This window comes from Impatiens glandulifera, chromosome 1 (genome assembly GCF_907164915.1).
Source record: "Impatiens glandulifera chromosome 1, dImpGla2.1, whole genome shotgun sequence".
Taxonomy (NCBI): domain Eukaryota; kingdom Viridiplantae; phylum Streptophyta; class Magnoliopsida; order Ericales; family Balsaminaceae; genus Impatiens; species Impatiens glandulifera.
Window position 1 is genome coordinate 61,541,238 of NC_061862.1, and position 24,277 is coordinate 61,565,514.

The 24,277-nt window shown below is 30.1% G+C and overlaps 1 protein-coding gene across 1 annotated transcript; it reads right to left on the minus strand.

Moving 5' to 3' along the window:
- Positions 1-862: 862 nt before the first annotated feature.
- LOC124917279 lies at positions 863-9,874 on the minus strand. The gene is made up of 7 exons (XM_047457751.1): positions 9,492-9,874; positions 6,034-6,133; positions 4,827-4,886; positions 3,707-3,824; positions 2,547-2,629; positions 1,807-1,868; positions 863-1,247 (listed from the first exon to the last, which is right to left on the minus strand). The coding sequence occupies exons 1-7, from the start codon at positions 9,683-9,685 to the stop codon at positions 1,136-1,138; spliced, it is 729 nt and encodes a 242-aa protein (XP_047313707.1). The 5' UTR covers positions 9,686-9,874; the 3' UTR covers positions 863-1,135.
- Between the last annotated feature and the right edge of the window lie 14,403 nt (positions 9,875-24,277).

Genomic DNA, 24,277 nt, shown 5'->3' on the forward strand with positions numbered 1-24,277 from the left:
ATAAAATTTTTATTTTTTTTTTATTTATTTCAATATATATATTTTATTTAAACGTATCCACTATTAAAAATATGTATTATTATATTTAGCGGTTAGGGTTATTAACTTTATTATTGCTTTCTATTTAATTTTAAATAAATATTAAAATTAAATATGAATCAGTTAATAATTTGTTTAAAATTAATAAAATTGACATATTAAATTTAAATTTATTTTAACAATTTTTTATTTATTTATTTTCAGCTATATATATAACTTAAATAATATATTAGAATAATGATAAGAAACTAAAAGAAACGTGTGTTGCCCATTATTATTTTCGAGAGACAGTACAATGTTTCTTAAGTTCAATGAATATTAGTTATATAATATTATTAATGTATATATAATTAATTATTTTTATATATAAATTATTTAAAAATATATATAATTAAAATTTAAAAAAATAATAATAATAAGTAAATGACATTATAAATTATAAAGAAATTATATTTACAAATTAATAAATTCATTTTTATAGATGAACTTTTTTTTTTCATCTAGAATCTAGAATCAATATTATTAGTCTATTTTATAATTGTAAAATTGTAAAAATAACTCAAGATTTTAAAATATCCCAACTCTTTATTTACATATATATATTAATATTTCTCAAATCATGAGAGCATAAAAACTTTTTCTTCAAACAAGGATATTTGGTAAGTTGAGTTGTTGTCCTAAAATATTTGGTATAAACATTGTTTGAGTTACTAGAAGTCGCATTTGGCAACAACTTTATTAATACAAATTTTAATATTTCCAAAAATATACATGGATTAACAACCAAGTATTCACAGGAGTCGTGGAATCGTTATAATCATTGGGGGAAAACTGAGTGATATAATTTAAAACAAAATAAAAAACTAATCATGAAATGGATATAATGGGAAAATCAACACTTAACCCTTTTAAACTTTAAACTGAGAAAGATTGAAACTTGACCTAGTTAGCCACTTTTTTATTGCTAAAGACTACTACACTACAACAACAGTTACCAAACTGAGTGAATTTAAAAGTTGGAACGAGATCATGAGACAAGTAAAAACCGAGGAGGAAGAGGAAGAAGCTAGAGCAATGATGATGACGATCATCTCGATTATGAGCTCTTATGCAAAGCCTGTCTAGGAAGGATGGAGTTGGCAAGTTCTTCATTTATCTTCACTGGTAATGGGGGCATATGCCTCATTATTTCTGGCATATCACTCATGCTGCACCATTTTTAATCAAGTTAGTATTAGATAGAAATCTATAACAAATATAATGCATCCCCCAAGTATGTAACATGTCCAAATCAAAATATGCAAAAAACAATTGTAGTCTAAAAATGCAAACAATGTATCTATGAGATATAAATGGATTGAACGGATATTATAGCAAGACTTGAGATGATCACATGGACTATTTTGGTATGAGTTTTCTATTTCTGGATTATGATCAGGCAAAATCTACATCTATTATGTTGCCAAAAAACCAATGAGAAATAGTTTGATCATCATACAGAAAAAAGTACCTACGCCAAATGATGCAAAAAAATCAGTATAATGTATTATGATCCTTTAAATGGGATCATGATTGCGGATTATAGCAGTTTCCAATTAGGCTAAATGAAAGATAGAAAACAACCATTTTCCCAAAAAGATAGAAAACAACCATGATGGACTCAATAAACAACTAGAAGCAAGAGAAAGGTAAATTGCAAAACATGCCAGGGAAAATAGAAAGAAAAAAAAAAAGTAAACCCCAAAAACAAGGACGATTTTTTCATACTCGTTCAAGACGCTTAGGATGCTGTTTCGAGCTTGGCAAAATAGATTGATGTTGTCATGCATCTGCAGAAAAAGAAAGAAGAAGAACTAAATTCAGATATCTTTCTTTAATAATCTCACAAATTACTCATCTCAGGGTTGGCTTTTACAATGTAGTGTACTTATTAGAATATATAGTGTAGGTGTTCTACCCTTGGTGTCAGCAAAATAAGCTCCAAATTCATAAAATGGCTGATCAGAACACATAAATAGACGAAGACCTTATTTGTTTTCGGGAGAAGTGGATTTTGAGATCTTTTAAGCAAATTGCAGAATGAAAATTATTGAATTCTAAATAATTTTGCATTCAAATGCTGTTAAGACCTTTTCCCAGAGATTCTCTGTTTGGACAGAGATTTTGAGAAATTATTGAATTCTAAATAATTTTGCATTCAAATGCTGAAAATTATTGAATTCTAAATAATTTTGCATTCAAATTGCAGACCCTTGGATTTTGAATTTTCTATTAATATTAATGAAGAATAAAAGAGAAATGTAATAAAATAAAAGAAGAAGAACAAAAACAAATTCGTAAAAAATTATAATTCTATGATTTCTAACATAGAAATTGGATTGCAATTAATTTCCAATTCTTAAAGATAGAATTAAAATTATAACTCCAATTCCAATTCATCCTACTCTTTCTGCTATTATATAGGTTTGAAAAAGATGTTCAGTTGCTATGCATAATATTTGCTTCACCTTGAAAGATGAAAAATTTGCAGAAATTTGCTCTAAGGTCTGAGAATTTTGTTCAAGCAGCTGCCCAGTCACACCACCTATGGCTGCAATAAGAAATTCCAAACTGAATCACTATAGAACAAATGAGGAATGATTTTCACATGTGCAAAATGCATTGAAATAGGTACTAAAGTACTAGAATCTTGTATGTGTTAAAAAATAAATTAATGGGAAAAGCTCCAGTTTGGGTGTCTCTTATAGTAAGAAGTCAGCTAAGTGACTTGCAAATTAAGCTCTATCAAAAACCACTTAAATTGCTTGTCATAAGGGGAACTTGTGAAATCACCAAGTGTTCAAGCATTTAACAACACAAAACAGCAACATAAATTGATATAATAAATGAACATCTTTCAAACTTAAACATTCTCTCCTGCTTTCTCTCTTAAATGATAATGTTTACTATTTGATGTTTAAAACCTCCTTTTCCACAATTGATGCAGCAAATCCTGAAAATTTGATTAAACTAAATCTAAGTTTTTTTTAAGAGAATACAGTATAGTTGTTCAACCTTTCCAAATCACCAAAAATATCCAATCATAAAATATTTGTGTAGACTGGAGGCAAGCTAAAACCTGGAGTGATGCTTATAGCCAAACTAATTCAAGTGATATATATTCACAGGTTCATCAATTTCTCAATCCAGGTTACAAAAACAATTACTAACCAATTTTTTTATCGCATTTTATAATCCGAATCATGATTCAGGAGAAACTACATGTGTTATGTTTATTAAAAATCACAATGACAAGAAAATAATCAGGATCATGATTTAGCTAGAATGTTATACCATAAAGATCTATCATATCCCATTTAAGTTGGAATTTAAAAAAATAATCTAGATTTATGAAACCAAAAATCAAAATATATCTAAATTTGGATAACAATCTTATACCAAGGGAAAAAAAAATCACTTTCAATTTTAAGATAGTGACAAAATACCATTTTTCAAATAGGCTCACCAAAAAACGTGTATTTAGTGTATAACCAGCACAAATAATGTAAGTAAAATATGTTATGACAAAATTGAGATATGTGTCCAATGTAACTGCAAAAAGTACTTTAGAAATTGACTTTTCTCCACCAAAGGAAGGGAAACAATAACATATTTGAGAATGGCAAACCATTGAACGAGATTCCATCATCTGTATCCATTGGCATAATTGACTGTGCATATGGAGCACCATTTGTACGATTTGTGGTGTGTGGTGTTGATTTTGCCGAAGGATCTGTAACCTTTTCCTGAGAATATATTTTCTAAATTAATACAGTACATGCATTGTAATTTGTCATTAATGTAAAATGAATTCGAATTCAAGATGCAGTAACAAATAATAAAGGCTTTTAGTTAGACATGCTTGTTGTGAATAGCATAAGTAACAGAGGAAAATGGCCAGCCATGACTCATGAGACCATATGCTCAAAAATGTTTTTGTCAGTGCAAACGAAATGGAGATGTGGGCAATCCATCAGAAGACAAGGACGATCTGAACTAGAACCACATTTTTTGTACCCGGTCAATGGGTATGGGTATGACCCGCACAATTTATCTTAAATACCTCCAACTCTCTCCAATTTGGCCAAGTAAAATACATATTATTACCCCAAGTGAGTTGCTTATCATTTAGTTCTCGAAAAAGATTACCATAATTATGCTTCGTACTACCCACAACACGTCTATGACCTAGTCCATTTTCCTTTTACAACACTTTTCTTTTGCTCCAGCCACGTAGAATACCCATTTTAGAGACATAATAGATTATTCTTTTTGAACACATCATGCCAAAACAAAAGGCCTGGCCCGGACTAAAGCTCGACTAACCGGGATCATGTCAGACCCCAATGAAAATGGGTATAACCTGCTCCAGTTCCTTTGATCTGACCATGTAAAATACCCGTTTTTTTAGACATATTCGAGTATTCATCTTCAACGCTTAATGGAAAAACAGAAACGCAACCTACACTAAATCCAATGAAGAAGTTAAAAGAAAGAATGGTGAATGATCTCACAAAGTAACAATATATTCAATTTTTCAAATTAAAACTTGTCTAATTGTCAAAGAACCATGTCGTGGGATTGGTGTATTTTTTATTACTCCCCTTTCTTTATCCAAAACATTTGGTATGCTTGAAAACAGTTTTCTAAAGCTTAGGGTTCCTCCATAAGGTTTGCCCCTTGGAGAACCATAGATCACATCAAGATGACTTTCAACACCAACCAATCATACTAGGATATGAGCATACCTTTTTTTCCTTGCTTTTCCGTGCATGGTCTTCCTTCCGTCGCTTTCCATTTTCCTTCTTCTGCAGTGAACATAAACAGCAGCAATGCAGTTACACTGCAGGTAAATGGTATAATGTCTCTTTTTTTTTCCATTTTTTTGTTTGCCTCCATTAGAAAGTATAACAATACATTTTGTTAAATCGGGAGTGATCAACAGCCATGAAAAAAATTATTTAAAGCAACTTCTAGACTAAGATGTCACAATTATATATAACCACACTGATGTCTTATTGACTATCCACAGAAGAATATCATGGAATTGATGGATGTAGAATATAATGTCCAGTCTGCCTTAACAGGTTTATACTAGAGACTGTCATGGAGTGATGGGCAACACAATATTAGTTTACTATCAACTAGATACAGAAATGAAGAAAGAGGTAGAGTGCCTTTTAAACTAGAAAGAGATAAGAGGAGAATGGTAACTGTAGATAATACAGCCAATTAAATCCCATATAGCTTCAACAGGCAGAACGTTAGTTATGCTTTAACTGTCGCTAACATATTCCTCATTTTTACCTTGTTGGTTTGAAATCCCATATAGATTCAACGGGCAAACGTTACTTATTCTTTAACTGTCGCTAACATATTCCTCATTTTTACCTTGTTGGTTTGAAATCTCATTTAGCTTCAACATGCAAAATGTTGTTTATGTATTACCTTCTGCATATTCGATAACAGTATCCTCATTTTCACCTTCGTGATCTGTTATTGCACTGTTGTCTCTTGAATGTATACAAGATAATATCATTATACCTCTCTTCCTCTTCCTCTCCCTCTCTCTCTCTCACACACACATATAGCTAGCTATAAACAGCTAATGTTAACGCACACATCACAATGTAAAGTCTTTTTTATGGAAAAATAACTCAGACAATAGCTATTTTTTCCTTCTTATAGGTATTAATTTGAAGAAAATATATCAAGACTAGAACTACAAATACAGAACCAACACACCATTTAAAGAAAATAAAAAAAAAAGTCGGGAAAGGGCCAGCATAGGCAAGTAATCAATGTTTTTTGTTAGCATTAAATGAAACACCTAAGAGTGAAGGCATTCAACGTAATAACCATTTTTTTTTACTCTTGTTTTTTGGGTTAGGAGGGGGATTCATCCTGAAATAAACTGACCAATCAAGCAATAATTATATACAAATTGGAACATACTGTCATCCATCTGCAGCGCAGAGCCACGTCGCGAACTGTCTTCTCTTTTAACTGCATTGCTATCTTTGCATATCTAGTTATGTTACGATCTGATGCATACCTGCAAATATTATAAACAGACCAAACTACTACTCATTACTAAACAAATTCTATAACAATACTAATCTCCAGCATTTAGACTATTCTTAACTTCAGCATCATCTTCTAGAGGGAATAACTGCATTATATAGGATCAGACAAAAGTAGAGAGATTAACAGTACTGTGTAAGTAAGAGAAAGTAGAAAGCAGTTAAGGATAAAGAAAAAATCAATTAACTCTTCCGTAAAAGTTATTGTGATTCTCTCTCACATGCCTCAATCCTGGGTGGAATTGACACAAGATCATCAACCTAAATGTGATAGCTTAAGCCATTGGATGGATAAATGTGAAAAGAAAACAAGAAAAGACATGTAGCTGTTGCACATTTTTCCACACTGAGTGGTCTTGAAAGAGAACCGAGCCTGCGTTTAATTGTGATCATTGTGACTCTTTTTTCCCTAAGTCAACTCTAGCACATGTTCATTCATTTAGCAACAAAATGTTATGAACTGTTGATGGAGCTTTAATTATAATCAGACTAACTCTTGCACACATCAACAACCTGTTTCAAAACTAATTATTTAATATGAATCTATATCATTTTTGTGTTAGACTCTCTTAAAGGACATCCTCAGTCAACTTAATAACAAACTGAGTTTGACTCAGGTCAAGTCTAGTTACCAGAGGGCAACCTGCTCCTCCCTGATTTCATCAATCTGATTTAATACTTTATATTGTTCCTAATTTCTACTTATTTGAGAAACAAGAAGAGATCTATTAAGAGAAAGATTTATCCGAGAGAAAATCTTAAATCTTTCAATTCAATATCTATATATATCTGATATGGTACAATGCAATTCACTCATTCAAACAATTAAAATAATAAAAACCAAGACTTTGGCAGAGCAAATCTGCTCCCCAATTGATCTTGTTCTTAATTTTACACTCTGTTTAAAGCCAGGCATTAAACTATTCCACTTGATATCAGAGAAGGGAAAATTTACATATTAACAGAATAACACAGAGAAGGATTAGCGTCAATATGAACCATATCAACCGTTGAAAATGACGACACAGTGAATGTAATCCCAATCCTAAGTTTAAGGCTTGGACAATTCCATTGCACTTAAACTTGGATCTCACAACTGTTATTGTGCTGAAAAGGTATCTTAACTCCAGAGTTAGTGATCATCTGACATCAAATCTGAATAATCTCTAGCTATATTCACTTTATACAGGTATGGAAATTATTACTTTGGGTAATGGTATGCCCTCCAACTATTTGCAATAGTAGTACTTCTGCTATTTCCACTTCCAACAAATCACTTTATTTACATACTATTCTACATGAGATTACGAAAAAAATATAAATGTTGTCCGGTTTTCTGCTGATAACAATGTTTTCTTTGAATTTCATCCTGATTGTTGCATTGTGAAGGATCAGGACTACTCCAAGGCATTCTTTTGTTGCCTTGCCACACGCTCATCTTCCTCCACATGGCACCACTGCCTAGAACATCTGTCTACAACAACGACAACTTATGTTTTTTCTTAGAACGCTGGGTTCCGCAACTCTTTCGGAGTGCGACTAATCCCCGCGGGTTAAGCACATAGCCCGCAAATACACTCAACTTATGTTTGATCTCACTTTCACTACTAGTGTTAGGTAGTCAATGTCAGTTTGAAACGACGCATACAGAATTATTCTCATTATCTTTGTTGCAAACTTTAGCACCATTGGATTTGATACATTATGATGTTTGGGGACCTGCACCTTATTTCTCCTCCATTGGTTTTCGGTTTTCTCTATTTTGTTTTACTTGTGGATGACTACAATAGATTTACTTGGATATATCCGCTCAAACAAAAATATTTCTAGAAACTGAATACAGTTAAAAATCAGTTCACTCGTAGCATTATGATACTATAAACTGACAAGGGCAGTGAATACGGTAATCTCGCAATGCTGAAAAAATTAAATGAATTTAACATCGGTTGTCTTGCTCACATGCCAGTGAACTTGTCCATTGAAGCGTTAGTAACAAGTATTTATCTTATTAACCGACTTCCATCTCAGACATACTTTTTGGTCATCACCAAATTATACTAGGCTGAAAAGGTTTATCCACTAACTCGACCCTACAATTTAGTACAAGCTAGATTTCAAGACTACTACGTGTTGCTGTAATGGCTATAGTTTCTTGCAGAAAGGCTATTGTACTCTATTGACTGCACGAATTCCGCTACTGTCGCAGTTCCATCTGATACAAGAATTGTAGAAGAGATTGTGTCTTTGACACTTGTTGTCAAGTCTCCTCCTGAATTCGGTACTCCCATCACCAGTTTCTAATCTAACATCTGAAGTCCCCCAAAGTCTCATCTACTTGGTCACCACTCCGACCCCAACATGATTTACTCACTCTATGGTCATGCAAAACAAATCCAGATCTTTGCCTCTCAGTCACTCTCATTATTATCACTTTCACTTCTTAACAAACATCTTTTACAATTGCAAACCAAGACCCTACATAGCACTCTGCCATGTTGAGTCAATATAATGTTTTACTTCATAATCATACATGGTCACATGTTACCCATTCTCCGTGTCTCCTTGCCCACACCTCTGTTCCTATGGCTGCTAATCACGTATTTCATTCTCACACAAAACACACTGAGATAGATTTTCAATTTGTTCGTGAACGAGTTACTCAGGAATCCTTACTTATTCAGTATATCTCAACTAACAACCAGATTGTGGATGTTCTTATAAAACTGTTATCCTCTCATCAATTTGTTTTAGGACAAGCTCACAGTTTGTGACTCGCTATTTTGCTCAAGGGATGTTAAAGAACATCCTGAGTCCACTCATTAACTAAATGATTTTGATTCGGGTCGGGTCAAGACGAGAAGACCAAGGGCTCCTCCCCTGATTTCAGCAATCTGATACGTTACTTTACAGTGTTTCTAATTTCTAGCTATGTGAGATTATTTATCAATTCAATATCTATATGTAGCTGATAGGCACAATAATTCACTCATAAAACAATTACAAAGATAAAAATCAAGACTTTGGCAGAGCAAAATCTGCTCCCCAATTAATCTTGTTCTGTTTACAGGTACGTTTTTACTATTTGAATGACTCCAATTCAGTTCCACTGGCCTAACAACTTAGACAAATCCGGTATCTTTTGCTCTCACTTACAGCCAAATCATGGAGATCTGGGATCAATAATAATTTGATAATCGACATATTGACAGAAATGATAAATACACTACACTCGAGATCCAAGGGATTACCCAGTAGGGATCGAAATTGATAGCTAAGCAAAGAACAAACAAACAAACAAACAAGAGTAGAGAAGGGATGGAGGTTACTGACTTGATAAGTAATTCGTCGAGGAGAGACTGCTCCTCGGTGGACCACTCGGCGGAGAGACCAGGATTATGCCGCAAAGCGTTCTGAGTTGCTCCTGTAGCGGAAGTGTCCTGCGGCACCGAACAACCGTTAGTGGCGGCGCCATTCGCATTAGCTGAATCTTGCCCGCTTCCGCACGCGTTGGCGCTGGCAGCCATCTAATCAATCAATCAATCCTAAATTGCAGTTAAAATCTGAAATTCCTTCAATTTCTACTCTCTAGTCGGTCTTTCTGGCTAAGTCCTAAAAGCGAATATCTATATCTATATAAAATATGTATGTATGCAGAGGGAGAGAGAGAGAGAGAAAGATGTATGGGCTGGGAATTGAGAGCAGAGCTGAGAACAGTGCGAGAATTAATCTCGATTAAAGTAAGAGAAAGACGAGACTGGAGAGGTAAAAGAGAAGAAAATGTGTACGGAACGGAACTCTTGGAGCTTGTTTGATCTTTGTTTATTTGGAATTTTGTAAAATTTAAAAAAAAAACTTGACGTTAAAAATGATAAAATAAAAATGTTTGAGCACATCCAAAAAAAATAAATAAATAAATAAAAATAAAAAATGTTACTCAATAGGTTATCGAACTTGTAAGTTTTCGAGAAAAACAATTAACTCTCCGACAGACTCTACAGACTTTTCAGAATGAATCTCATAAACCATCATAATAATAGCATTACGAATCAAACGACTATGATCAATGAAAGTTTGACGATTTCTCTCTAACCAGATAGTTCACCAAAAAATAATTTGAATGATAACACAATTGTGTAGGTTTGTCATATTAGCCGTATCAATCCAAATTTCTCAACTACTCAAAGACTTGGGTATCACCCAATGAATCTCAATGATGTTAGAATTATCCTAATTATATCCTAATTTAATGTGTGAGAAATTAAAATCTGAATAGCAGAAGGGTACCTTAATTTGATGAATCATGAATCTTCTCTTTCTTAGACTTTGCATGGATGTAATGATTCTTTAATATTTTATTTCCTTAGACTTTCCTTATATGAAATGGTTCTTCCATTTGATGAATACGTCAATATTTCTCTCTTTGTTGATGGGGACGCAAAAAAGAATTGTCCGTACTTCAAATGGGGACCGTTACCGTTATATATAACCAAAATTAAGTTAGTTATTATAGTTAGGTTATTTCTATTTCAGCCCCTTCATAAAATTAGAAATGTCACTTAAGTATCTTCACTTTATATTAATGACAAATACATGCATAAGTCATAAACTTAATCACATTAGATCACATTATTTTGGCTTATATTAAATATGACATTTGCACAATTATTTATTATACTAGTGACCCTAAAAATTCCAACAAATTATACTCCACAAAAGATTTTAGATACTAGTTAACTCTAGACAATACAAAAGTAAGTGAGTTGCTGATTCAACCTTTTCGTGACACATACAACAACGACTAACCATAATACACTATTTTTTCATGCACATATTATCCGTAAGAATTTCACCGTGAATAACGCACCATCCAAAAAACGAGATCTTAGATAGAATCTTTGACTCTCAAAGTTTCTCCCAACAAAAATGAACCCATCTTAGCTAACAACATATAGCAATGCCCACATTAAAACTATTAATGTTTTGTGAATGCATAACGTCATGTTCAAATGGAAACACTTGTTTGCGTCATAAAAAAAATAAACTTTTTTACGAGACAAACTTTCCATAATGTTTAATCTTTTTCTATATTTAATTCGGCTAGAGAAACCACTCGATCGAGGATATATAAGTAATGTTAGTATTTGAATTCTATAAGATTCAAATTAAATTACAATTCAATTTATATGTTTAAAATTATTGTCTTCTCATTTTTATTTTTTTAGAAAACAATTTAGCACAATTTTATTAAGAAACTCATAAAGTGGGAAGGTCAATAAATTTTTTTTGAAGGGTAATAATCAAACAACGATACAATCAAATACTACAATATAACGTTCACAATCTTTGTTGTTATTTTCATATTCACTTATGATGTTACTTTCTTTCGCATCACCTTCCTACTTTATATTTTACTAAAGATGATTGAATTGTAATTTTTATTTTATTATTCATTAATACTAACATAAACAAAAGTCCAATTTAGTATTAATAGTTAATTGTATCAAATTTATTTTGAAAAAGAAAAGAAAAAATGATATGCTAGATGTACATAAAAATAAATTAAAATTACAATGAAATAGTGAGAAAAATGTATTTAAAGATTAGTGTACATATATTAATTTTATTAGAATTGTAATTGATATTTGAATTATAATTCATTATTCTTAAAATTAAACAAACAATAATATTGAAATTTTTTAACGTATTTGGTTGTTTACTTGTATTTAAGTTGACAGTGTTTTAACTTTCTTGGCATCAATATCTTGCGTGTTTCATAAACTTATTTATAATATCTTTTAATTTATTCGTTCAAATTTGAACTCATTTAATTAAGCTCACTGCCTCATTTGATTCGACATTTATAAGTCGTGTATGAGCGTTTGCGTAATAAGCTGCTACAGCAACTTTGAGTAATAATAAGTTTACGCAAAAAATTATAATAAAACACACTTTTACGTTTAAACTCAATTTTCTCTCTACCTCCCTTCTTAGCGTTTAAGATTATAATCACAGCGTTTTTCTTTATAATCATTTTTAAATATTTTTTATTCATTATCTCCTATCTATTTCATTTATTTCTAATCATTTTATTCATTCTCACTCATCTATTCCATATATTTATAATATTTTTATATGTTTATATAAAATTATGATACTAAAAAAATATACATTTAAATATATTTTATTTATTATTTATAATATGTATATCTTAATATATAAAATAATTAAGTAAAATATGAAATATAAATATACTGCTTTTTTTATTTATAATTATAGTTTTAAAAATCAAATTAGCTTTAAGTAATTATTTAAAAGTATCGACGTGACCAAATGAATGATAATACGAATAGAGTGAGAGAGCCCGAAAATGAATTGACAATTGAAATATAGGGTTAGAGAGTGTTGAATGGTGAAAAATATATATAATAATAATAAATTATTTTCTTTATTCATATCATTTATTTTAAAATATATTATTTTTTAATTTAAATTAATTATTAATATTTAAAAGTATATATTAACAAAAAAAATATATAAATTAATATATTAATATAATTTATTTTTAAATATATACTTATTTTTTAATTTAAATCATTTATTAATATTTAAAATTAAATTAATAAATATAGAGTATATATAACATTATATATATAATATTAATTATTAAATAATATTATAAATATAAAAAATAAATATGTTGGGCAGATAATTCAAACATACCCAAATTTAATGATTAAATAAGCTAAAATTATAACCCTAAATATTATTTATTCAAAATAAGAGTTTGTTTGATATTTGAGTATTAGGATAAAACCCTAAACTAGGGTTTTGTTCGGATTGGGGTTATTGTAATAACTTAGAGGGGGAAATAAATAATGTTTGGTGATGATTTTGAGGTAATGAGAATATTTTTGATAAAATTACTTAAAAGGTATTGAAAATAATAATAAAATAATAAATAGTAATTTAAAATAAATGGTATTTTAGTATTTGGTGTAATGAACTGAGTAATGTGATTGATAAGAGGTTTAGTACAAAAAATGTTTGAGTGGGTTGAGTAATTTAAATAACCCCAACCGAACAAGGCCTATGTTTTTATCTCAAAAACACAATCATTATATCAACTATCTACTCAATCATTTTTATTAATTTAAATACCAAAATTATTTTCTAATTAAATAATTTATTTTATATTAATATATATATAATATTTATTTAATTATATTAAAAAAATTATATTAATTACATTAAATAAATTAATTTATGGGTTTGTATGGATCAAAATATCCTTATTTTTTTCTCTTTAATTTATATTAAATGATAAATTAATTTTAAATAATTAAATGAATGATAATTTTAGTATTTTTATAGATAAAAAGAGTGATTAGATGTAAGGATGTTAATTATTATTCGTCAGTAGTTTTCTATTTAAATTGCTCTGATACAGCGGTTTTTCCCTAGTTTAATAGGTAGTTGACTAAGAATGAGGCGGTGATGATATTTGTGTTACTACCTCGATTTCACATTGATTCTACCATAAACACTAATAAATATAATTAAATATATAAATTCACAAGTATACTTATTTATTATCCATATCTATATATATATAATGATGCTTAATTTTTAAAGTGTCCGGATTGCCGGGTCGAGAGCTGTGGTTAATTTGGATACTTGGGTCGGATTGTGGGTTGACCCGTTTTTAAATTTAAAACGGTTAAAAATAAAATTAAAAATGCTAGAGGTATGTTTCGAACTTGCAACCTAACAAAACAAGTACAACTCTTTAACCAACTAGGCTACAAAGACTTTATATTTTAAATTCAACACCAAATTTGATAAACGCGGGACGTTTTAACATTAATATAAGTTCAACTTTTTAACTAACTAATATATAATGATGTTGAGTAAATGGATACTTGGGTCGGATTATGTGTTGACCCACCCATAAATTTAAAACGGTTAAAAATAAAATTAAAAATGTTATCCGTAATTTTTTTCACGGTTTTTTATATTATTACTCGTGCAAATGCACGGGCTAAATGCTAGTTTTAATAAAATGTTGTACTTGTTTTTGTTAGGTTGCAAATTTGAAACATACATATATCATTTTTTATTTTATTTTTAACCGTTTTAAGTTTATGGGCGGGTCAACTCACAATCCAACTCAAATATTCATTTACTCTCATATATATATATATATATATATTCAAATTAACCACAGTTCTCAACCCGACAATCCGGACACTTTAAAAATTAAGTATTATATATATATATATATATATATTATATTATATTATTTATAGATATTGCAGTTTTGTTTCTTATTTAAATATATATAAATAATAGGATAGTAAGGAGTACTCTTCATTTTACTTGTAAAAATCTTGTATATTTAATTATGAGTAATTAATTCACAACATAATAATAATATAACATCTTTCTTTTTTATTTCTCTCTTAATCTTTTTAGCAATTTGTTTATCTTACTCTAAATTTAATTTTCCACACTTAGATTTAACATTGTATCAGAGTAAAATGTGATGAAGGCTAAAAAGAAAACAACTCATTTGTCTTCGAGGATTTACTCGACGAATAGAAAGAAGTTTATAAATTTAACTTAAACAACGAAAGTGAATCATCAAACAATTCGATTCAAGAACATCCAAGAACAAACAATTCGATTCAAGAACATCCAAGAACAATCAATTCAAAGGAAAACTCAAATGATAACCACTTATTTGACTTCAACGATTTACTTGACGGATAAAAAAAGTTCGTAAAACATAATTTCATCAATGAAAATGAATCATCAAACCATTTAATTCAAGATCCAAGAATTGTGATCAATAAATTATGGATGATTACAAAATATTCAAAAAAAAAATGTTTCAAAATAGTGAATAGGAAGAAAAGAATTTTTTTTTAGAAAAAACAAGTAAATATTCTAACTATAATTAATATTTTTGTTTTCTTTTGAATAGAATGAGCACAAATATTTTTAACAAAACAAATCGTATTTGTAATGATATTTTTTTTACTAAAACAAAATAATTTTTTACTTGACAAATGGATCAAATAAAATCATTCATGAAATTAAAAATATAAAATTATTTTGATTTGATTCAAATTATTGGAGACATAAAAAAAAACTCTAACTTATATTTTATACATATTGATAATTATATATACAAGATTTACATGAATATTTATTTTCAAGAAAATCAAGTTTGGTATTTTTTCAGTTAAAAATTAATTTGACTTCAATATTAAAATAAAAAAATAATAATAATGACATATTAAACAAATTCAAAACAATATTTATAATTAAAGACTACAGTCAAAAAGTTAAAACTGATAATCAATATTTTGTGCATGTTCAATACTGTTGTTAGGCTAGTTTTTTTTTTTTTTTTTTTTTTTTTTTTTTTTTTTTTTTTTTTTTTTTTTTTTTGAAAAACAGCTTAGTGCCATTTCATTAAAAAAACCCAAAAAAGGGAAAAAAATACAAAAGTTTAAGATCAGATCTAGACAATTTCTAGATTTGACAATGAAACAATAATTGAATTACAGACAATAACAATAATCAATTAGCGCCTACAACGTTTTTACTTTTATTTTACTTGTGACCTTCTCAAACGAAATATCCCATATATGGCAGAGCTTTCTATTCTCTTCATTCCTTTCGATTCCTCTCCAGGATTGAATGAGTGCATTTCCATATGAAGTTATATCTCTCCAAATATTTTCAGTGGTTCTACTTCTTCCACTGTGAGTTCTTGAATTTCTTTCTTTCCAGATATTGTAGATTACTGCTCCAAAGTAGCATTTCAACATACTTACATAGAAGGATCTTCCTTTTGCTTTATTCTTCATCCACTCTTGGATTTTTCCCCCTATTCTTGGAAAGTTGATGATGTTCATGTTTGCAGCATACATCCTCCAGATTTGTATTACAAAAGAGCATTCCCCAAATAAATGGTTTATGCTTTCCTCAACTCCCGAACATAGGACACAGTTGATATCAGGAATGTTTATATATTTTCGAATTATGTCTTTTGTTGTCAACCTTTTCCTGTATACCAGCCAGAGAATAAATTGGTGACGAGGAATAATCTTTGGAGACCATACCACATTATGCCAATCTACCTTCTGTCCTCTTGTTCTAACCATTTCCCATGCCTTTCCTGTAATAAACTTCTCATTGCTTTCTGTTTTCCAGCTTATTTCATCATTATTTTCATTAAGTTGCTTCTGCCTCATTAGGTTTAGGATTGTATCACCTTCTGGAATACGCCTCAAAAGTGAATCACATCTACCTTCATATACGTCTCTAAATGAGTACTTGATGTATTCTTTTCTAACTATGTTTCCTTGCATTTCTTCTTTAAATATATTGGGAATATTATCCAGCCAAGGATCATGCCAGAATAGTACCCCTCTTCCATTTCCAATTGTGGTTTTCACCATTTGAAAGACATCTTTTCTTGTTTTTAGGATTTTCTTCAATGACCATGTCATTCTTTCGTTGATGCTTAGTGTCCAGATACTCTGCTCTTCTTTCATAAATCTTGTATGCACCCATTTGACCCATAGGGAGTCCGCTTTTTGCTCCAACTCCCATAAGCTCTTGATGGTGAGGGCTTTGTTCCATTCAACACAACTTTTTATTCCTAATCCTCCTTCTTCTATGGGAGTGCAAACATCCTCCCATTTGACTTTTTCCCCCTCTGCCTTGTGTTCCCCATATGTAGTCTCTCATGATTCTATCGAGTTCAACCATTACTTTCTTTGGGATGACTATCTGTTGTGCCCAGTAGCCAATAATTCCAAAAATGACTCTTTTAACGAGCTCGATTCTACCTGCATAAGACAGTTTTTTCGCAGCCCAACCCAAAACAGAATTTCTAACCTTTTCTACCAGTTGTCTAAAGTGATTGTATCGGAGTTGTTTTGATGACAGGGGTACTCCAAGGTATTTCACTGGTAGTTCACCTTCCTTGATTCCCATAATATTGAAAATGTTTTCTTTCCTTTCTTCATTAACCCCTCCATAGAAAGCCTGACTTTTGTCCTCATTGATGTATAGACCTGTAATACTCGAAAAGATTGTTAGAGCTTCTTTGATTATACTAACAGATTCAACATCCGCATAAGCCACAAAAAATAGATCATCTACAAAACATATATGGGTTATTTCTTCTTCTTTGCAGTACAAGTGAAATTTGAAATGATGACTTCTTAGAAGCATTTTTAAAATGCAGTCAAGAATTTCCATTATTAAGACGAATAGGTAAGGAGATATAGGGTCTCTTTGCCTTACTCCCCTTTCACCCTTGAAAAAGCCTCCATGAATATCATTCACGCTCACAACAAAGTGAGGAGTGGAAACACATTGCATAATCCAATCAATGAAAATAATTGGAAAACCTGCAGTAAGGAGGAATTCGTGGATTGATCCCCATCTGATCGAGTCAAAAGCTTTTTTAATGTCAATTTTGAAAGCCACGCGTGGCGATATGTTTTTCTTTCCATATCCATTCAATAAGCTCTGCATGAGTAGGATGTTATGGGAAATAGAACGTTTGGGAATAAATGCTGATTGCCCTAATCCTACAAGTTTATCAATAACTGTTTTCAAACGTTGCGAAATAATTTTTGAAATAATTTTATAAATAACATTGCAACATGAAATAGGACGAAAGTCTTGAATTTTTTCCGGAATTGAATTCTTAGGAATCAAATTCAACACAGTGACGTTCCATTGCTTCAACATTTTCCTGTTTTGGAAGAATTCCAAAACCCCTTCGCTTACATCTTTACCCACTATTTCTCAGTTTTCTTTGAAGAAGTTCGCGTTGAAACCATCTGGCCCTGGGCTTTTATCCCCTTTTATCGAAAACACAGCTTTTCTAACTTCTTCCATACTGACTCTTGTAATCAATTTGTTACCACTTTCTTCACTGATTTTCCTTTGCACAATCTGTTGAAGCAATCTTCGGTTGTCCTCTATTATTGTGTTAGTTTCTATTCCAATCAGCTCTTTGTAGAAACTTATTGCTTCCTCATGAACTGCCTTTTGTCCCTGTAAAACATCTCCATTTGAGTTTGTGAGCCTTAAGACCTGATTTCTGAAATTCCTTGATGAACATTTTTTATAGAAGAAAGAAGTATTCTTGTCTCCTAATGAAAGCCAATTTTCTCTAGATTTTTGTTTAGCAAAACTTTCCTCTTTAGAATAGAGGTCTCTGAATCGCGTAAGAGCCTCTTTTTCCTCTTCCCTGTTATAAGGTAGATTTGGGGCTCTTAGTGCTTTGCTTTGTATTTCCTCTAGTTTCGTTCTGGCTTCCTCTACTCTTTTAGAAATCCCACTATATTTTTTCCGGTCTAGTTTATTCAGCTTCCCTTTCAGTAATCTTAGTTTCTCACAAACTCTAAACATCTTTGTTCCATTAACTCTGATGTTCCAAGTTTCATTAAGGATTTTATTAAATTCTTCATCTTTCATCCAGAAGTTGAAGAACTTAAAGGGTCTTTTCTGTTTTTTCTCCTTTCACAAAAGAATTTCAAAGGGCAGTGATCAGAGATACCTGGTTGCAAAACCTGTATTTGACTTCTTGGGTAAAATTCCACCCATTTTTCATTCACTATGCCTCTATCAATTCTGCTCTTTCTCATGTTGTTCGCCCCTCTTGTAGTTGACCATGAAAATAGATTACCTGAGAAAGACGGTTCAATGCAGTTTATGTCTCGAATGCATTCATTGAAATCTTGCATGTCTTGTGTTATGTCTGTCTTAGGCTCTCTTTCATTCCTGAATTTTGTAACGTTAAAATCTCCCATAATAACCCATGGTTCGTCGTCTGTAATGCTTCTTCTTAAATCATTCCAAAGTGTCTTCCTCTCTGTCCCAGAGTTGCTTGCATAAACTACCGCAAAAAATATTTTTACCCTTGTCATCAGATTGATAACCTCTGTCAAAATAACTTGCTTGCTTTCAAAAAATTTATTGATTTCAACTTTTCTTTTATCCCATCCTACCCAGATTCTACTTTTAATCCCATTAGAGTTATGAATAAATTCTCATTCTTCTTTGAAACAACCTTGGGCAACATTCTCTATTTGACTTTGTCTGACTTTTGTTTCAATAATTCCAAATACTGTGATTTCATTCTTCTCTGTTATTCTTCTAACTTCTCTTCTTTTTATGGGGTCATTTAACCCTCTAATATTCCATGTCATTAAGTTCATTAATGAAAAGAAGATGTTCCAGCTTTACTTCCCCTTCCTTTACTTTTTCTTCCTTTCTGTTTTTCCCATATATCAAGGCTATAAGGAATTGTATTTTCCTTAATTTTCTTACCTTCTTGTTTTGGGATTTTTGTGTTTCTCTGGTCAACTTTTTTTGAATTGGAGATTGTATAGTTTCAATCGATTCAGCTGCCTCTTCTAGCCTAGCGGTAAAAAGAGGTGGATACCAACCCTAAGATCCTGGGTTCGAGCCCGTCAGGCGGCAAGTTCTGCGCCTGGTTAAATGATTAAGTGTGTTTGCGGGCTACATACTTAATCCTTTGCCCCATTTTTAGCTAGTTATTCTTTTAACAACTTCTAAAATGTTGTTTTTACCTACAATAATATATTTCTTCATTAACTCTTTAAATATATATATATATATATATATATATATATATATTTAAGTTTGTAAATTAAATAATAATCTGTATGAAACATAAACAAGCTTTAAAAAGTGACATTTTAAAATATTATCAAATTTAAACAAAATGAGTTTAAAAAAATAAATTTAAATATAATAAGTGTTTAGATATTAGACATTTTAATCAAAACTATTATTGTTTACTTATCTATGTTTATAATATTGATCATATTTTAATACTTAAAAAATATCCATTGATTCAAATAAAAAAAAATTATAATTGCAAAATTATTTCTTGGTCTCAAAATTTAACATGATGTTGATAGTATTCATGTAATCAAAAACAAAATATTATTATAAATATTTATTAGATCCATTTATTCTAAATCAAAATAAAAGGTCTTATAATTATAAAATTCTTTCTTTATTTCGAAATTACAAATGATACCAATTATATTTATGGATGATGTTGGCCTAATGCGTTATAAATATATTAAAACACCTTTAGTTATGAATATTAAACCACATAATTTTTTTTTACTGAAATCTAGTTACGAATACTAAATGAAATAGGGGAGAAATCTATTAATAAACCAAGTAAGCGAAGAAGACTTATGGAAAGATTGTTTGTACAATAACAATCTCAATTCATCAATGAATCATCAACAACTTATGAAATCAATAACTTATGAAAAAATGCACTCCATATTATGAGTATTTAAAAAATACTTTTTAATTTTTCAACATGAAAGCTTTTTTTCGAAGATATCTATTTTGAGGGGAGTATTGAGATAAATATTTATTGAAGTAGATGTATATTTAATGATTGGTAATTAATTCCTAAAGTAATAATAATATAATATTTTTTTTAATTACTCTTTTAATCTTATTAACTTGTTTATCTTATTCTAGATTTAATCTTTCACCTTTATATTAAACAGTAAATTTTGTTTAAATTTGTTTTTTCAGTTTTATTTATATTTTTAAATGACTTACCTTTTTTTAATTTCTTTTATTTGTATTTAATATTTTAAAACATTATATTAAAATGAAATTATTTTAATTTTAAATTAATGATAATTTTTATTTAAATTTTATAAAACCAGTCTGAGACCATATTCTATTTCAGAATTTCATATTCAATCAAAACACTTAAGAAGTTACCGATGAAAGGTATTGCATTCGGGTAATGCAATAATTTTGTTTAATAAGTTAATATAAAAATTATAATAAACACATTTTGAACTCAATTTTGTATCTACAAGTCTACCTCACTCAAGTCTTAGTTTACAATTTTAGTGTTTCTCTCATACTTTTTAATATATATTTTTTTTATCTAGTTCACAAGTTAAATAGATAAATTAGACCAAAACCAATAAATATAACTATAATTCTTAAATAAGAACGACTCAATAGTAAAATATATTTATATCATATTCATACTAAATATATATATATATATATATATTTAAAATTATATATTAATAAAATTAATAAAAAATAATATATACATATAAATAATTTTAAATTATATTATTTTTTAATTAAAATAATTTAAAATTAAGTTAATAAAAATATGAGGAGGGACAGTGAGAGAATTTGATAGAATGACACGTCACTAGAAAAAGATAAAGGATAAGAGATAATAAAAAAAAATTGTTTTTTTTAAGCGAATAAGATTGCGCCACATAATTTTTCCTCTCCAATCATTTCTCTAAAAATATATATAATATTAATTATTAAATAATATTATAAATAAATAACATAAATAAGGTAGGCTTATACATGGGTGGATCTATTCCCGATTTTTTTTATGGTACAAATGTGACAATATTTTCATAATTTCTTAATTTTTTTAAGTTAAAACATTGTGTTTTTTATCTATTTTTTTTATAAAAAAAACAACACTTACATTTATCCACTTTCGTTTTTATTTATAATTTTAAAATTATTTTTAAATTTAACCATAATTTTTCTCCAGCCCATCAAAACGATGTTTGGTTCTGTCCCAGGGCGTATATAAGGTGAATAAAACTTATCCAGTGTTAATGATTAAATAAGTTAAATCAAACTTACCCATAGTTAACGATTAAATAAGTTGAATCCTATCAAAATATCTATGTCAATAAACTTTGTATAAATTGAATCAAACTAACCCTAAGTTCCTTATATTTATTTTTCAAAACAATTAATTTTTTTATTATATTATACACTTCTGATATATTATTATTCAAATAATTCATTTTAACTTACCAATCAATATTTAAATTAGGAATAAGTTATCAAACTAACCTTTGCTTTTTGGGAGTGGAGTTGATGTGTGGGTTGTTGAAGACGAATCTTACGGTAAAAAGAAAGGATCAATTGTCACGTCAATGGATATTAGTTCTTGTCATAAATTATTATTATGTATGGTATATAATACCTTTAATGATTTTATAATGATTGAATTCTTTCTGCTTTTTTTATTTTTTCTTTTATAAAAAGATTTATGTATTAAAAAAAATACATAATCAAACATCATTCCTTCTATCCAATCTTTTATCAATAATAATAATAAAAAATTCTCGTAAAATGTAAACGGATAAAATATATTGTTAACATAAATTGTTATTAGACTAATTGGTTAAAAAGTTATAATTATTTTTGTTAGGTTGCGAGTTCGAAAAATACCTATAGTATTTTTAATTTTATTTTTAACCGTTTTAAGTTTATGGACGGATCAACCCAGAATCCGACCCAAATATTCATTTACTCTCACATATATATCTAAATTAACCACAACTCTCGACCCGGCAATTCGGGACACTTTAAAAATTAAGCATCATTATATATGTTAGGATCTAGGTCGTCGCTGGAGGACCGAGGTCTGGGCCGGTTAGCGCGTCTCACTCAAAGGGTGGTGATTAATCTGGTTAGAGATTAACACCGGAGTTTCAATACTACACAAACTGTCACAAACCCTTGAACCAGGTTCAAGCGCAGAAGAGTTTTGTTTCACGTTGAAGCAGCACACTCACGAGATAGGCAGAACCGGTTTTGGATAAGACATGTTTGAAAATTGATGGGTCGGTTTTTGTAACTTGGTGATTCGGTTTAGATAGTGTAAAGTCGGTCAAGATGGTGTAGGTCGGTTAGTGCAGCTTGGTTATAAAGTGAATCAGGCAGAAAATAAATGACAAGACAAGTTTTTATGGATGTTCGGAGATAAAACTCCTACATCACCCCTTCCTCTCGAAACCGCGAGAAGGATATTCACTGAGGAATACAAATACAATCCGATCGAGACTTATTTCCTGCTCGATAACACCCGTACAATTTACACCGAAATTGTAAATACACACTTCAACTTTAGCACTTAGGCCTTTTCTAGAGAGATAACACAATCTTATCACTTGTAAATTAATTGCTCACTGTGTCCCCCATTTACTCTTCTTCAGCTGCTCCTTTTATAGGTGAAATATGCCAACGGTCATATTTCACTTTCTTGAATTTGATTGGCTGAGCAGAGGTTCAGTGATTCAGACCTGGCGGTCAACTGTTCAGACCTGTCGGTCAACCATTCAGACTTGGAAGTCTGTTCTTCCAGTATATAGGACAAACCGGCTAGGTTTGTCTTTTACTCAATGTGGTAACTATCAGTTAGACAGTTGTCTGTACTTGGAAAATTGCCTTTCTGATTTATCCTGAAGTAGAAAGATCTTGTAGGACTGTCTTCTGCAGCATGCAAACTGTCCTCAGACTTGTATGATTATGGCAATGCTCAGTCTGTTCCTTCGGTATCATTCTCAACAGATACCCGAAGTGTCTTTTTATGCTGGTCGGTTGTTTATGTTAACCGGATGACTTCCGGTTTTCAACTAGATGACTTCTGGTTATTCCTTTGACTTCTTAATAACCGGCTGTCTGGTGTTTCCGGCTTTTAGTTTTGGCCGATCCTATCTTTCTTTGTGCGGTCATGTTCCTGGTCGGTTTGATAGCTTGACCGGTTGATCTTCTTAACCGGTTCATTGGTTTGACCGATCCAGTTCTTTGTTCCTGCATGGGAGGTTTATTTATGTTAAGTTCTGTTGACCGGTCTAATTTTATCTAACAATTTCTCCCTTTTTGATTATTTTATTTAAAATTATCAAAATCATGTAAGATTGCAAACGTAGGCCGGTTCTTTATTTGACCGGATTTTTGAAACTGACTTGGGAGAATTTTTCGAAAAATTTAGAAAAATTTTGAGAAAATTTTTGGAAGATTCTAATCTTTTATCTTATCAATTTCTTCCTTTTTGATTATTTTATTTAAAATTATCAAAATCATGTAAGATTGCAAATATAGGCCGGTTTCAAAAATAACTTTATATATATAAAAGTAACCGTAAAAGGTAAAGTATTATATATGTAGAAACCGAAATAAACATAGATTAAGAAAAGAAATCCCCTATTCTGATTCGGATGACAGGAAGTCTTTCA

What these genes read in the sequence shown, in the direction of transcription:
- LOC124917279 (XM_047457751.1), bottom strand. Translation starts at nt 9,685, where the DNA reads ATGGCTGCCAGCGCCAACGCGTGCGGAAGCGGGCAAGATTCAGCTAAT. An exon ending in TGCGCTGCAGATGGATGACA is followed by an intron (nt 4,887 to 6,033) that starts GTATGTTCCAAT and finishes TGTTCACTGCAG; the next exon opens with AAGAAGGAAAATGGAAAGCG. An exon ending in ATCCTAAGCGTCTTGAACGA is followed by an intron (nt 1,248 to 1,806) that starts GTATGAAAAAAT and finishes AAAATGGTGCAG; the next exon opens with CATGAGTGATATGCCAGAAA.